We start from the raw sequence: 17,890 nt of genomic DNA, 5'->3' as shown, positions 1-17,890 counted from the left end.
TTTGAAAAATTAAAAAAAAAAAAAAAAAAAAAAATCACTATTACAAAAACACCCTGCATAAGTTTTGCACAAGACCCTAGGGCTCCATAAGTAACTCTTGAACAAGGCCCCACAAATTTTGCAGCCGGCTCTGATTACAGTTATACCCCACAAGACACTTAACTCATCCCGAGGTGTGATCTCTGAATGGGATCTTCTTGAAGTGTTGAAGAGGAAACTGCTCAGAACTGAAATAATAAGGAGTGACAGAGCAAATGTCACTCCTTATTAATGACAGAGCTGCAAAGCAAATGTTTGTATGTAGGGATGGGAATCTAGTTGCAACTAGAAACCTCATCCTTACTTTTAAAACACCAACATTTGCCAACAAGATTAAAGCTGGTTATCTCAATTGTACTTTATGTCCATATGTTTCAAACCAATTAAGGTGCTTCAATTGACAGAAATATGGAAATTCACAAATAGCCTGCCATGGTGCCCTTGCATGTGCAAAATGTGGTTCAAAGGTGGATGGTAGAAAAAGAAATACAATGACTTAAGGGAGCTTAACACCTAATATCAGGCCGGAAAAGCAATTAAACCAGTAAGTAGCAATATGGCAACATATGCTGAAAAGGTTGTTAACAAATAATCCGTTGGGACTCAAACCAAAATGACAGTACCACCAAAAGGAGCTTTTACACCCATAGCCTGTTATTTACTAAGTTCAGAAAAAACCAGCACAAAAAACTCAGTCAGCTGCCACTTCAATATCAATATCGCCTCGTGCTCCAGCATTAAAAAAACTGAGCCATGAAGTAACAGGACAGAAAATCCAACTGGAAACTCCAGTACAAGAAAAAATAGATGTGGAAACTGAGGAGGTAACTGACAAGACAGTCTTGGAACTCTTTGCAGAGGAGGAAATGGACACAGGACAGTGTTCATAGTTCAAAAAAATCCAAGAGTGAAAAAATTAAGCCCTCGGCACTTCGAAAGCCAACCAATGGATCCACTCAGCCCCCGTAATGGCTAAATTGCTTCAGTGGAATTGTCATGGATTCTGGCATAATGCAGAAAACATCAAAGTACTCCTATAAAAGCATGAACCAGTTTGCTTTACCTTTATTTACCTTTAGATTAGGAGACTAATCTAAAGGTAAATGATGGCCCCCACCATGCATAACATCACAATTATTCGTAAGGATAGAATTGTGGATGGCCCTGATCACAGAGGAATTGCTATCCTTGTGGACACCCTAACTACATTTCAACCTTTGCAACTAACGACTAACATAGAGGCTGTTGCAATTTGCCTTATAGTGCGGTTTTTATTAACAGTATGCTTCATTTATTTTCCAACTGGGATTGATATCACCCAAAAAGACCTTGATGATCTTATTATGCAGTTCCTTCCTCCGTTCTTACTTTTTGAGGATTTTAATGGATATAACACTTTGTGGGGTAGCACTGATGGCAATGGAAAGGAACATGTCATAGAATATTTGCTCACTGACAATGACCTTTCCCTTCTTTATGTGGGAACAAACACTTTCCTTCACGTGCCTACCCATACAAATTCTGCCCTTGATCTTTCTATCTGCTCCTCTTCTCTTCACTCTTCACTTACATGGGATGTAGAGGGACTTTGACTTAAACTTAAAGAGGGACTTTACATGGAACTTTGACTTAAACATTATTATGTACACCTTTTGACATCTCTCATATTGTGGAATTGTCTTCACAACTGGATTGTCATGTCTGCAATACCAGGGTACCTGCCTGCCCACCCACCGATGAAAGGCCAACAAGCCTTAAAATGGTGCCGTCTGGGTGGTGGTGCCCACTGAGAATAATTAACAACGGTCTTCTCTTTTGGTGAAGTGTTGCTTAATTCGAGGTAGTGCAATACATGGCAACTCGATGTGAAGGATAAGCACAATACGAGATACAGATAAAAATGATACCCTTTCACACTACAAATGTAGTTTTTTTATTTAAGAGTTTTCTATGCTGTATTCACACTAATATTATATATATCATTGACAAGACTCCATGACCTGCCCTGGCAGCCCATCTGCACTGCTCAGCACACTTCATATTTGACTGCACAATTATTATATATATCATTGACAAGACTCCATGACCTGCCCTTGCAGCCCATCTGCACTGCTCAGCACACTTCATATTTGACTGCACAATTACTCACAGGTCTTTTTCACTTTCCACTTCCCTGAGTACATTACTTGATACATTACTCTTCGGTTATTGCTATCCATATGCAGTACTTTGCATTTTGTCGATGTTAAACTTCAGTTGCCACTTTTCAGCCCATTTTCCCAACTTATCTAGATCCAGTTGGAGTAGCATACTGTCTTTACTGTCGTTAACAACCCTGCCAACCTTTGCATCGTCTGCAAACTTGGACATTAAACATGATATACCTTCATCAATATCATTGATAAATATACAAAACAACAATGAGCACAACACCGAACCCTGGGGAACTCCACTAACAACATTTGTCCAAGAAGAGCAGTGTCCATTGATTACCACTCTGTCATATCCCACTCAACCATCGTTTTAACCATTGTAGCACCTTACCCTTAATGCCATACCTATCCAATTTGTACAGCAGTCTTCCATGTGCAACAGTATCAAAAGCTTTCCTGAAATCAAAGTATATGACATCAAAATTATTTTCAGCTTTCGGTTCCTTTGTGACCACATTATAGTATCCAGACAAGGCCTCCCTTTAACAACCCCATGCTGTGTCTTAACTATTACTGCAGTCTTGTCTAGATGATCCTGCAATTCCATTATTTTGCCAGAACAAAAGTTAAACTAACAGGTCTGCAGTTACTTAATTTTGAATTGAATGGTTATGAATAGTGATTCTTCACACATTAAGAATCTGCAGATAGAGGAACCACTAGTTGGCAGTGAACCACTAGTTGGCAGTGATCACATTGTGCTCATGTGGGATTTATTCAAAGAGGTAACTGCCAGAAGGGGTAAAAGGAAGGTATTTTGCTTTCATAAAGGTAACTACGGTGGTCTGAGTCAGTTTTTAAATTCTATATGGGACAAACTGATGATGTTACGAATAGCAAATTCAAAATGCGAAGCATTCAAAGAATTTAATCTTGGAAGCTACTGGGATTTTCATACCAACTAAAAAATATTCTTCAAGGTGTAGGCCTAAATGGATGTCGGATGCACTAATGAGACATGTGGCAGAGAATAAAAATGCATGGGATACATAAATTAACAGGTGATACGGTAGCCTATGATAGATATATGTTGATCTTTAACAAAGTCACAAAGGAAGTTAGGCAGGCAAAGGCAGATTAAAAGAAATCTTTGGCAAAGGATGCAAAGAAAAACAGCAAAGAGTTCTTTACATATGTACACTATAGAAGGAAGGAAATGAATTAGATCGGTTCACTTGATATCGATGGTTCAACTGTTTATGATCCTGCTTAGGTAGCTAACAAACTAAATGAGTATTTTGCATCTACATTCATACATAAGAAGTTATTCAGGGAGGGGAATGCCAGAGGTGTATTAAATTCTGGCAGTGAGCTAAATGATTTTGAGAGCAAAGTGGAGGAGAAATTGTTGAAGATAAACATAAGAAAGGCCCCCTGGGGTAGATGCGATCTATCCAATTATATTAAAGGAGGCAGCAAAGGAAGTAAGCAAACCCTTAGCCATAATTATGAGAGCTTCCTTGGACTCAGGGGAGGTACCCATGGACTGGAGATGTGCAAATGTGACCCCAATTCACAAAAAGGGTGACACAAGTAATTACAGACCTATTAGTTTAACTTGTGTTCCAGGGAAATTAATGAAGGCACTGGTTAAAGAAGCACTGCAGGATCATCTAGACAAGACTTCAGTTATAGCTCGAACACAGCATGGTTTTGTTAAGGGAAAGTCTTGTCTAACCAATTTGATTGGATACTATGATGTGGTCACAAAGGAACTGGATGCAGGGAATAACTTTGATATCATATATTTGAATCTTAGAAAGGCTTTTGATACTGTTGCACATGGAAAACTGTGCAACACGCAAATATAGAGAAGGGCAACAAGACTAGTGAACAGAACAAGGAGTTGCTCCACAAAGAGTATAACCACAAGAGAGCATATAGAGTCCACCTGAAAAGGAACTTTATTATTATTATTATTTTTTTATTATTTCTCCCTGATTGGGGGTTCCACCTCATGACAGGTATTTCTACCAAGTACACAGGGTGGTTGTTGTTATGTCTGATGTTACTGTTGGTTGAGGAACTCTCTGACTATCCTAGAGGTGTTCAGGATTGCGACTTTCTGGAGTTCCTTGTAGGTGTTCGCTAGGAGACCTATTGCTGCTAGGCTGTTATGTAGGGTCTTTGGCACCATACCTGTGGTTGACACGATGATCGGGATGGTCGTTACTTGTTGCACATGCCACATCTCTTAGGTTCATGTACTTTCTGATTTTTTCCCCAGGTTCCCAGTGTTGGGTACCTATCACTATGTCAATCAGATAGGTAGTCTTTTCCTTCTTGGCCACAAGGGTTATGTCCGGTTTGGTGTGCGGGATTGTCCTATCCGTTATTATGGCATGGTCCCAGAACAGCTTGTGGGTTGGGGTCTCTAGTACTCCCTGGGGTTCTTACTTGTAGTACAGTACACTTTCTTCAGCCAACTAGTATTTACTTGCTGCTAGCTTCTGATGTATTATCCTAGCTACCTGGTTGCATCTATGAGTGTACTCAGTCTGGGTGATCACCTTGCATCCACATCATTTCTGAGGCCAGGTGACATCGTTGACATGTGTCATTTAACACTCCGAGCTCTTTGGCAATGTATTTTCTATAGTTCCTGGTGTTGATTACCTGGTCTTGGATGGCCAGCATGAATCCTTCAGTCTGGGGGTAGAGCATCCCACTCGTGAGCCATGCATTGGAAGCAATTTTATCTATGTGATCCTGATGGAGATCATTGTAGTATCTGCCATGGAGTGTCTTCTCTGCCCATCTTTCTAGCTTCATGTACTGCCTGGTTGGAGGGGGGGGGACTCCTCACTTAGGTTGAGCAGAGGGTATACAACTTGTCTATCTTCCTTATGGTCTGGTGGAGTGCTGCTGTGTGTTTCTAGAGGTAATAATTCAGGTTAACGATCGCTGTCTTCTGTTGCTCAATGAGATCTATCAGGTTATTGTTATTATTACTATTATTATTAGCTATATGGTGCAAGGAAGCCTGAGGCTTATGCTGCAAGACAAAAATTTCCCGAGTTACCCTGAGAGAGAGAGAGAGAGAGAGAGAGAGAGAGAGAGAGAGAGAGAGAGAGAGAGAGAGAGAGAGAGAGAGAGAGTCAAAAGTAGAAGGGAATCACCAAGAAAGAGAAGAATGATGATAACCAGCTCAGGACCCTGGGTGTGCCAAGCCCATACTCACACAGAAGTGAGCCCCTTGGGCTATATATGCATATTGCATTCTACTGAAAGAGAAATGGTGCATTTGATAGAGATACTATCATGCCCATCAATCAATAAACATAAACAAACGAAGAATTGTATTAAGTAAACAGAATGTAGTTGTTTAATATATTAGTTTCAGATGCTGTTCACCCCAATTGTGTTAGATCTGCCATGGAAGAATAAAGTAGTTTCCCACAGTGAATTGCATATGGGATTATCTGGTTAATTTTTTCCATGCTTATTTGCCATTGTGAGATTAATCCCTTAAGTTGAATACTTGTTGGTCTGCATATCTTTTGTTTTTTCCGATATAGAATTATCCATTTGGAATTATGTAGATATTACCATGTATGGTCAAAAAGGCTTTAAATTTTTGCAGGATAATTCAGTGGAGGTACTTGTCTGTGAAGACAGAGAGTTTTCACACATTTCTCCACATAACCTTTCCACGGATTACATTTGAATTGTTCCTAATACAAGACACAATGATGGAAAGGAGCCAGTTTAATTCATTTTTCCTAGTTTAAATGTAGATGGTGAATCCAAAATTTAATTTAAATCTTATCCTGACACAAATACATTTGAAGAAGGAAACAGTGGGCTGGTCCCTATGTCATAGCAGATACTGCTCTAATTTTTTTTACTCAGACAGTATTATATATTTTGTATCCTGCAAAATTTTCCATCCATCATTAATATGAGGAGTCGGATACTATGTTTGAATGTGATTTATGGGTTGCATAATTGTAATTCTGGATCTTGATGCCAGTTTTATTTATTTCAGAAGCGCATTAGTGCTGTATTTTGTATTGAAATCTCATAACCATTATAGATAGCCAATGTTGAATTTATTTATATACCTTGCATTTTCTGTCTGTCTCTCTCGTCTCTTGTGCATGCATATTGTATGATCCACATGAAACAAAAGTTATCTGCATACAAGTTTGTGCCAAAAAAAAAAAAAAAAAAAAAAAAGGTACCCACCTCATCTGTTCAACCTTTTTAAATTTCAGTATGTATGTATGTTCTTATTATTAGCATTGGTAATAGTAGTAGTGGCAAATAATGCAAGAAAGTAAGCTTATACAGCATAAGCCAAAAAGAAAAGCCAACACTTCCCATTTCACTTGTCCATCCCATCTAACACTCTAATAGTTTATCTAGTTCTCTGAATTTATTCAAATTACCCACCCTACACCAGATGGGAGTTTGTTCCAACAAACTCTCATCTGGAGTTTGCATACAGGTCTGGAGGCCTCATTTTAGGAAGGACGTAAAGTTGCTTGAGCATGTAGAGAAGGGCAACAAGATTGGTGAGGGGAACAAAGGGGTCTTCTTACCAAGAAGGGCTTAAGTTCTGCAAATTGCAGCAGCTGGAGACTAGGCACCTGCGAGGTGATCTGACTGAGGTGTATAAGACCTTGAATGGGTTGAGCATGCTGAATTCTGATGGGATTCTTCCACTTGCTCAGATTACAAACTGAGAGGGCATAAATTCAAATTGAGGAAAGATAGTTGTACAATAGATGTGAGGAAATTTGCCTTTAGACAGAGGGTGGTTAATTGCTGGAACAAACTTCCATCTATCATTGTGGAAGTTGATAGCTTAAATAAATTCAAGGAGGAACTGGACAAATTTAATTGGTTTTTTTTTTTTTTTTTTTTTGTGGCTGATATGCAAGAAAGCAAGCTCACATATGCTTGCTTTCTTGCATCACATTCCACTGCTACTACTACCTCTAGATCAGTGGTTTTTGAACTATTTTTTATTAATAGCACCCTTAAGTAATTTTTTTTTTTTGTGGCACCCTACTCAATTTTCTGCATATCAGATCCAATTCTCTCTCTGCATATATATATATCTAATATTTAAAAAAAAATGTTAGATGATAGTTATTATAATTATAAACAAAATTGCAATTCATAATACAAATTATATATACTTATATAATGGTACTAAATAAACATCAATTATAGATCATCACCACAAAATTAAAACGATACCTTACAATGGAAGGTATTTTAGCACTTGGTTTAAGTAACTTTTCAATGAGATATTTGTACCTGATGTGATTTGCAGACCTTTTTGATATTAGGTGGAATACTATTGAGACATACTCTCATTTCTTCCTCAACTGTTTGTAATCTTTCTCTCTTGTTAGTTTTTACAGTGGTATGCACAGAAAATCCCAACTCACATAGGTAAGATAAGGATGTACCTTTTTATAATGAAATATATATATATAAATTTTAAAAAAATAAGTTTGAGTAACTTAAACCCAAATTACATGACACCCCTGGAATGTTACTGTGGCACCCCGGTTGAAAACCACTGTCCTAGATGAAGGTAAATTTCTGCACATCCTGCAGCACTAATCTGCAACCATCCTTCCTTAATTTGAACATTTTGCCCCCTCATGTGTGTAAGTCCGAGAACAAGAAAGGATTCCATCAGCAATGAGCTTACTCAATCCATTCAAGGCCTGTTCTTACCAAGAAAGGTTTTAGTTTTTCAATTTGCAAAACTGAAACCTTTCCCGGTAAAAAAAAAGCACTTTTGTGTCCCCTCACCAATCTCATTGTCATTCTCTGTACCCATTCCAGCAACTCTTCATCTTTCCTAAAATGAGGCCTCCAGACCTGTATGCAGTATTCAAAATGTGGCTGGACTATTTCCTTATATAATATTGGAATAATCATCTCCCCATCCCCTCTGGCAAAATTCCTGTATATCATTGACAAAACCACATGAGCTTTCCTGGCAACCTGTCTACACTACTCAGCAAACTTCAAATGATTGCTCAATTACTCCAAGTCTTTTTCGTTCTCCACTGCCCTGAATGTAGTACCACATAGCTGGTATGTTATTTTGGAATACTTTGACTGCTACCCATATTCCTTACCTTGCATTTGTCAAATGTTAAACTTCAATTGCCATTTCTCAACCCATCTGCCTAATTTTCTAGATCTTGTTGCAGCAGCAGCAACTTTCATTACTGTCATTAACCACCTTGCCAACCTTTGTATCATCTGCAAACCTAGACATTAAGCTTGATATACCTTCATAAGTATCAATAATAAATACAGAAAACAACAATGGGCCCAGCACTGAACCCTGCAGAACTCGACTAATAACATTAGGAAAAGCAGTGTCCATTGCTAACCACTCTCTGTCTTCTCCCACTCAACTATCTCTTTATCCAGAGCAGTAACTTGGCCTAAATGCCATACTGCACCAATTTATATGGCAGTCTTTTATGTGCAAAATATTCACACAAGTGTTTAACTATTTATCCACAGAAAAAGAACACACACACTGTTCCAAAATGCTTGGAGTATTTCAAAGTAGTTATTAATTTATAAATAATATGTTTCACTATCAAAATAAGTTTAGTATATGTAAAGTCCATCTCATTTAACTTCAGACTTTCCAGGAGTTGTTATTTGGCAACCACAACACTGCATCAGCATGATGTTGAATCCATCTACCAAATACAGTGAAACTTCCCTTTAACAGACAGCCATGGGGAACGAAAATTTGTCCGTTAGAGAGAAGTGTCCGCCAACAAGAAGTCTGAGGGAGAAAAAAAGAGAAATCGTTAAATGTTTAATGTAAAATTAAATTAAATTATATACAGATTTTGCACAATATTTTTGTAAATAATATACATCCAATTGTGCTATGCATATTATGACTTTTTTATCTTAAGAAAAATACATACAGTAATCACTTATTTTCTTCTGCACCTTCTTCCAGCTGATAATTTTGTTTTCAACATTTGTTTGGAGTGAAGAAACCATCGAAAGTCCTTCAGTATCTTCTTCAGCGGCGAAAAACATTTTTAAACGATTGATTTGTATGAGCACTTCTTCTATTTTCATCGGTGGTTCGTCGTTAATATGTTCTTCGACAGAATGACCTCCTTCCATTTCTTCATCCTCATGAGGAACTTCTTGAAAAATATCGATGATAATGTCATTGATATCTAAAGCACCATCTTCTGTAGTGAGGTTCGAGTCTATATCTTTGTAGCCAGGGTCACTTGTAGTGGAAGTATCGTACATTATCAATAGATGTTGAAGTTCTTGGTGCTCCACATTGCTGTTCACAACTTCAATTTTTGCGTTTGAGAAGCCAGACTTTACAAAAAAAAAGTTCACGACAGTTTGTTTTCTAATTACTTTACTGAAGAGGTAATCCATTGAATCGCATCTAGGATGCTGAGTTTCTTTGCAAGGTCACTCGCACATGTTACATCGTTTCGTGTTTGCAATGAGATGTCTTAAAACACGTTTTCTGTAGCGAAGTTTAAAATTTTTTATTATCCCTTGATCCAAGGGCTGACACTCTGCAGATGTGTTTGGTGACAGAAAAACGATTTGAATGTTGGACAATTCAATGTGCGGGTGAGATGCAGCATTATTCATGAAAAGAATAATTTTTCTGTTTTGACGAATCAAGGTTTTGGTTAAAGTGACTTATCCATTCGCTCATGATATCTCGTGTCATCCACGCTTTTTTATTAGACTTCCAGTCAATATTCAAAAGATTCAACTTTATGCCCTTGAAACAGCGAGAATTTTGTGGTTTTCCTATAACAAGAGGTTGTTCAAAGTCTCCCAGCATATTTGTACACAATAGTACAGTCAAGCGTTCCTTAGAAATTTTTCCGCCCTGGCACTTTTCATTTTTTAGACTCACTGTTTTTTCAGGAAGAGCTTTAAAAAACAACCCTGTTTCGTCACAGTTGTAAATATCCTTAGCTTCAAAATCACGACATAACTCTTCCAATTTGATAGTCCACTCTGTTACAACCCCAGTATCAACAGATCCACCTTCACCACTTACACGGTTTTCCAAGAAATTTTATGCCGAGTTTTGAACTTGTCTAGCCATCCCACAGAAGCTTTGAACTCATTTACTCCCATAGATTTCGCAACCTCCAAAACCTTTTCCCTAATAATAGGCCCATTAATGGGAATTTTTTTAGCACGTGCGCGACAAAACCACTCATACGTAACATTGTCAATTTGAAGTCCAACAGTTTTCGGGAATGATTTTTGAACCTGATCATTTCCGTGTTGCCAGAATTGTTTGAGCAGTTCATTTTTTTTCTTTAGGATGTCGCTTACCTGCGTCTTCCCGATTTTGAATTTTGCAGCGAGATTGCGAACGCTATTTTTTTGCCCATCATACGCATTAATGAGTTCGACTTTATCTTTTAAAGTTAAATGTTTACGAGAAGACATTGTGCACTTCACAAGACACTGAACAAAACTGAAAACTGAAACTCAAAAGACGAAAGGTCGACCAAATTCCCCCTCCCCTGCACACACCTAATTCATCAGAAGTTTTACACATGCCTTAAAATTCTTGAAAAAGGGTTTAGAACCGCGACGTAAACCTTGATAAAATTCAGAGAATCAGAAATTGAAAATAAACACGATTGAGGCAATACGTGGAAGAAACGTTCCTAGAAAAAGGGCCGTGAGCTCGCCTGCTGTCCATTATGGGGAGATCAAATTAAGTGCTAATCTAAACGAAACAGTGCAGATTGCCTGTCCGTGTCCGTTACAGAGAATGTCCACTAGGCAAAAGCTGAAAACACGTTAATACCAAAAGAGGATAGTTGGGGAATTTGAAAATGTCCATTATAGAGAGAGAGATGTCCATTAAAGAGAGGTGTCCGTTAGGAGAAGTTTCACTGTATTCTCCATTTGGAAACTGTACAGTGATCGCAAAAATTTTGCAGTATCTTCCTGCATACTTGCTTAATTTAATAACATTTAAAAGTTTTCACAGTAATGTTCTTTATGTAAAATGTAAATAGTTCAATTAAAAATGCCATTTTGATATGGTTACGGCATTTTGATATGTAAAGCAGTCTTTTATGTGCAAAAGATTTCACACAAGTGTTTAACTATTTATCCACAGAAAAAGAACATACACTGTTCCAAAATGCTTGGAGTATTTCAACATAATTATTAATTAATAAAACTATCTAAATTATATATATGCAAAGCAGTGTGAACATTATGATATGTTTCACTATCAAAATAAGTTTAGTATATATAAAGTCCATCTCATTTAACTTCAGACTTCCAGGAGTTGTTATTTGGCAACCATAACACTGCATCAGCATGATGTTGAATCCATCTACCAAATGTTCTCCATTTGAAAACTGTACATCAATTGCAAAAATGCAGTATCTTCCTGCATACTTGCTTAATTTAATAACATTTAAAAGTTTTGCAGTACTGTTCTTTATCTAAAATGTAAATAGTTCAATTGAAAATGCCATTTTGATATGGTTTAAAATGTCTGAACATCCTGTGTAACAAATAATAAGAACAAAAAATACCAAATTTGCACCTTAAAACAATATCCTGCCTTTAAAAACAATTTTTTGAGAGTTGTATTATTTTTAAGTATTTCAATTTCAGTTATACTAAAACAGGCATTAAATAAATTCTAGATTGGCAGAATTATAAATAAATTTGTTATAAATTACAGGTCTACAAACACTATAATTTATGTATGAAAATTTATAAATGACTAGTTATTTTTTACCAATGTCGGTTGCCCCTGAAAAGAGCTGTTTTTCAGAATTCATAGGTGCTTGTTTCACAGCGAGAGAGAGAGAGACAGAGAGAGTATTGTCTAATGCCTAAAATTATCTACTGATACATTATTATATATTATGATTATTAGCATATATGTTATAAATCAAACACCTTAAACAATCTTTACTGAAACTGTCTACTCTGATAATGCCTGCACATCCTTTTGGATCTTCTTTTCCCTGGCACTGATGGCTGTTGTTCATTCACTGCATACTTTGTAACATTTGCTCAAGAAATTCTAATGCATGCAGTGTGCTGCTCTTTCATAAATGGATGCAATGATTAATAGAGGTCCTCCATTTTCTTTTTCCTTTACAAAATATTCGACCATATTTCTCAACATAATATAAGCAGTTAACTGTATGTTTTTTATTTCAACAAAACACTATCGCTTACCTTCATCATCTTAACTTTTACTGTTTGAGGAAAAAAGCTTATCACAATGATTCAACCATAATCTTGTTCTTGTAACAATTTCATTTTAAAATAAAATACAGATGAATTAATCAAACAAGTTTTCTATGAAACAAATTTGTGTATTTCCTATACAAAATTCAGACTTTAGTACTGTCATTTATATGTGAGTTGCCCACAAATCCCACTGCTTTTCTGAGAATCTGTTTCATTCCCCTTTTTTTTTGTTATGATCAGAGATTTGGTGTGATGTATGGAATTCTTGAGATCAATATGCACACCTAAATCATAATCCATCTTAGCCAGGTTTTTATGCTTCTTCTGCAGAAAGTATCAGGACTTTTTTATTTTCATTCTGCCCTTTATTAAGCACCCGATATTGTCCTTACAATACATTAGTTCCTAGTCTTTCTCTTCCACTATCACAACAAGCAGAAAAATCAGAATAATATTCCACACCTGACATGTAGCACACAGCTAATACAGCATTTACTTTTAAAGATATGCATATACAAACAGCAATGACTTGTTTCAAAAGTCAATAACTTAACATTAGATTTACTATGTCATGTAAATCCTTAAGAACACTTGTTTGTACTCAAGTTCGACCACCAGGTCAGTGGAGTTTACAATAAATCATCAATACAAACATTAATCGTATTTAGCAGTCATGAACTAGAACCACAGTCCACTCAGCTATGTCAGGCCTAAAATCAAATACACCCAGTATTCCCAAGTGGTCCCCCTCCCAATTACTAAGCGTGCCTAACGCTGCTTAACTTCAGGGATTGGACAAGCACCGGTGCATTTGTCTAGGAAATATTTATGGTACATATAAATCTTAACAAATGATAGGCTAAGTTAAAGAGACAAAAATTAAGAAATTTGTTAAAACTTTCTTCAGTTATAAATAAAGACAAAAGATACTTGCATGACTAAATGCAGCAGCAAAGCCAGCTTGACCAAAAGCATAATAAAAAATACCAGGAGGAATAATGCTCTGTTTTGCTGAAAAAAAATTAAGTAACATTATTCATATATATATATATATATATATAAATGCATATTAAATGTAACCTCTTAAAGGAAATGTTTAAAAATTTACATATGATGAAGAGGTATTCTGTTGATGAAATGGTTTCACTGAAAAAAAAATTTTAATAAATCAGGTATGACAGATGCACCTAAAAGTGCAAAGGAGCATTAAAAGATGCAAGAGTATATATAAATTTGTATTAATATATTGAATAAAGTATGCATAAATGGATGTGAAAGTTACACAAAGTGCCAGTAATTAGAAGGGTGTGGAAAGTAGAAAAAGAAGTCTAGTAGATTTGTGAAAGACTGTTAATATCCTAAAGGTTAAGATGAATTACTAGAACTCCCCGACTTATGTAAGGGTTGCGTTTCGCAGAACGCTAAGCAAGTTGGGGAATTACCCCCATGTTTGCGCAGCACTTGCAACTGTGCTAGCTGAATTGATTGAATCAAAAAAGAAATGTTTGACGAACATATAAATAGAATTATTTATTGCATTTATTCAATTTTTTATCTCATGCGCAAGAAAAATTACAAAGGCGTGCAATTTAAAAAATTTTCAAAATTATAAAATTACAAAAAAAGAGAGGAGAAAGGCATAATGTCAGTAAGTTTTACCTCTCGAGCATTGTTGCCAGAATCGACATCTTCAGCTGATAAGTACGCCGCTGCAGCGGTTTGAGGGCTGTGGAGATTTAAAAGGGGTCAGCTGCTCAACCTTACAAAAGAACATACTAATGGATGACTGGACTGTGGCTTTTTTCTTTTCATCATAGATTTCTTTGTAGCAAGCAAGCATATCATTCACTCCTCTGTTAACTTCTAAGAATCGTTCGCTGTCAGGATCCACCTTCTCAAACCTCAGATTTCAGGAAATGCCATTGTCATTGGAATTGCCATCTCTCTGGTGGTGATGAAGCATCTCAGCTGCTTATTTGGTTCATCTTGAGCTTCGTCAGCATTTTCTTCTTTCACTATTGCTGCCTGCAAGTCAATATGTTATTCGTTAGATATCTCTATCTAATGAATAACATTCCTTCTCTTCTTCCTCTACTAACTCTTCCACGTCTTTGGCATCAACCTCCAACTGAAGTAGCTCTGCAACCTTTACAATCTTATCTGTAACCTCTTCATGTGATTCATCTTTTTCAAATCCTCCATAGTCTTTTACGTGCCTTGGGCATAATTTCTTCCATGCGCCATTTAAACAACTTTTAGTAATTTCCACCAAGGCCTTATTAATGTTTAAGTGGTAAATATTGTAAGATTACCAAAAGTCTCTCAGCATAAAATTTTTCTCATTGTCTACTGCAGACAATGCCTGAGCAAATGTTGTGTGTAAATAGTATGCTTTTAAATTTGAAATAATACCCTGATCCATAGGTTGGATGACTGAAGTCATGTTTCGTGGTTGAAATATAACTCTCACGTTCAAATTGAAACCATCCAGATGCACAGGATGTCCAGAAGCATTATCTAATAGAAGCAAAATCGTGAAAGAAACATCTTTGTTTTTACAATATTTTTCAACCCTGGGAATGAAGCAGCATTTAAATCAATCCTCAAAGAGATTGTTATCCATGCTGTCTGTTTCGATCGGAAATGCACGGGTAGGGCGGCTTTATTGATGCCCTTAAATGCATGAGCATTACCAGACTGGTACACAAGCAGTGGTTTCAATCGGTAATCTCCCGCTGCTTTAGTCCCAATAAAAAGCGTGGTCCTATCTTTTGATGCCTTGAAACCTAGCATTGTATTTTCCTCTTTGGCGATGTATGTTCAATCCGGCATTTTTTCCAGTACAGAGCAGTCTCGTTAACATTAAAAATTTGCTGCATTGAATACTGCCTAAATCAATAATTTTTTCCAACACATCACAAAATTTCTCTGCAGCTGCAGAATCGGCACTGGCAACTTCACCACATACTTTAACGTTGTGGAAACCAGCGTGATGCTTGAACCTATTAAACCAATCGTTACTTGCCACAAACTTGGGTTGGGGTTCGCCATACTTATCCTTAATATCTTTATAAATACTTGTTGCTTTTGCTTGAATGGTCATTAGATTCAGGGGCACTTGCTTCTGAATCTGATTTTCCATCCATATTATTAACAGCTGTTTCATCTTCGATATAGCACCTGAATGCTGTTTTGTGATCGCTATTGATGTTAAGTGCATTGATCCTTTGACATGTTCTTTTATACATGCACTGTCCTATAAATTAGTATTCACTGTTGAAGCTGCGAGACCTAATTCCCTTTTAATAGAGGGCAAACTTTGTCCTGCTGCATACTTCTTAATCATTTTCATCTTCATTTCTAAATGAATTTTGTTTCATTTCCTGGCACTACCACCACTAGCAGTTTTCATTGGTCACTTTCCCTTCATCATTGTAATACGTAAATAGGAATGAAGAGAAGTTTCTGAAAAGTTTTTTTTATATGAGTGAAGATTTCAGTGAAGGGGAACACATTTCACCATAATAGAGTAAAAATCCACACAATTGCAGTTATCGGTATTATCGCAATTGCAATAAAATCGAGTTTACTACCAGTTTATAATTAGATGCACTAACAAAAAAGCCCAATAAATCAGAAAGTGCAAATTGTTTTTATTGTTTTTTGGTCCTGACTTCCATAAACGTGCTTTAGAAAAATATCACGAAGGCGTTCAAAATTAATTCTTATAAAGGGAACATATGATAATGATGAAAGGTAGTGCAATTTCCATTATAAATATGACCTTGTGGGACATCTTCCCGACTGACAGTGGGGAAGATATCCCACATTTTTTGTAAAATTGATATCGCCTTCCCAAAGAATTATTAGCGTGTTAGACTACGAGAGTTGGCTGGAAAAGAAGCTTCCTATATCAAAAATTAAAGGTAATCCTTGTTGTTTTCATAATAATATAGGTACACTGCATCACTGCATTCACATAGATGGAAATTCGATGTCAGTATGGATAAACGTTGTGAGTTAACTGACTTTGAAAGAGGGATGATAGTGGGTGCCAGACGCATGGGTCACTCTATCGCAGAGGTCGTACAGAAATTGCACTCTCCCCGTTCGACAGTATCAGGAGTGTATCGGGGAATACGCCATTTCCAGAATTACATCTCACCGTGGACAGCACTGTGAGTGGAGAAAGGTGGTGGATGAATGTGACCGTCGATGTCTGTCTTGCATTGTTTCTGCCAACCAGAGAGTGACAGTGGCACAAATCACCACCAACTTCAAAGAGGGAGCCGCCAGAAACATCTCCACCAAGACTATCAGGTGATCATTAGCCGCAATAGATTATGGGAGCTGCCGTCCCACCAGAGTCCAATTGCTAACACCATGACACAGGACTCTATGCCTCAACTGAGCAAAAGAACATCGGCACTGGACATTGGATGATTGGAGACAGGTCTCCTGGTGTCCAATGAGTTCTATTTCCAGTTATTCGAGCGGACAGGAGGGCATATATCTGTAGGAAACTGCATGAAGCTATGCACCTGTCATGTCAACAAGGAACTGTTCAGGCATGTGGATGGTCACAATGGTCTGGGGCATGTTCAACTGGCACACGTTGGAACATCTGCTAAGCCTAGATGCATCTCTGAACAGTCCAAGTTATGTGTCCATCCTTGCAGACCATCTGCATTCCTTTATGGTCACTATGCATCCACAGGACAATGGACTCGTCCAGCAGGACAATGCACCTCTCCACAGAGCCATGGTGACTAGAACATGGTTCGAAGAGAATTCTGCAGATTTTACCACCATGGAATGGTAACCGTTCACCAGACATGAACCCTGTGAAGCATCTCTGGGATGCTGTGGAAAGGTTCGTTTGAACTTTGGATCTTCCACCCAGGAATGCAACGGAATTATGGGCCACTGTGCAGCAAACATAAATGTAAATACCTGTGGAACTTTTTCGTGAACTAGTGCAGTGGCACACAAACTTATTTCGCTGGCAACCCCCCCCCCCCCTGTATTAAATATAAAATTAACTCGACCCTCAATGTAAACCCTGAGGTAGGATGACCAGATTTTTTGAGTAGAAAAATGGCATTTTATAAATTATGTAGTAGAAAATTTTATTCGAATACTGAGAGAGGAATAAAAAAATTGTGTCCTTTTTAATTTACACACGAAATAATTGTTTAATATTTTAATTAAATACAGCAAAAACAACAAATCAAATTCTTATTCAATTAAGATTGCAAAACAATGAAAAATGAACAATTACAAAACAAAACAATTAATGAGAAGGATGAGCTGGATAACCAATAATATTTGGTGCAATATTTGAAATTACTAATCTCATGTCATCTTCTGAATCAAGTCTGGAACGCTGTTTTGTTATT

At 37.0% G+C, this 17,890-nt stretch overlaps 1 protein-coding gene across 1 annotated transcript in view; it reads right to left on the bottom strand.

The window, feature by feature from the left end:
* The window catches only part of LOC150091193 (integrin alpha-9-like), a 295,920-nt gene that overhangs the window by 151,092 nt on the left and 126,938 nt on the right, over window positions 1–17,890 (bottom strand). Inside the window, exon 5 of the mRNA XM_090389494.1 lies at window positions 13,426–13,502. Within this exon, the coding sequence (XP_090245620.1) occupies window positions 13,426–13,502 (77 nt within the window). The remainder of the gene's footprint in view (window positions 1–13,425; window positions 13,503–17,890) is intronic.

This window comes from Mastigoproctus giganteus, chromosome 1, assembly GCF_048544385.1.
Source record: "Mastigoproctus giganteus isolate SK-2022 chromosome 1, ASM4854438v1, whole genome shotgun sequence".
Lineage (NCBI taxonomy): Eukaryota > Metazoa > Arthropoda > Arachnida > Uropygi > Thelyphonidae > Mastigoproctus > Mastigoproctus giganteus.
This window is presented reverse-complemented; position numbering and strand designations above follow the sequence as displayed.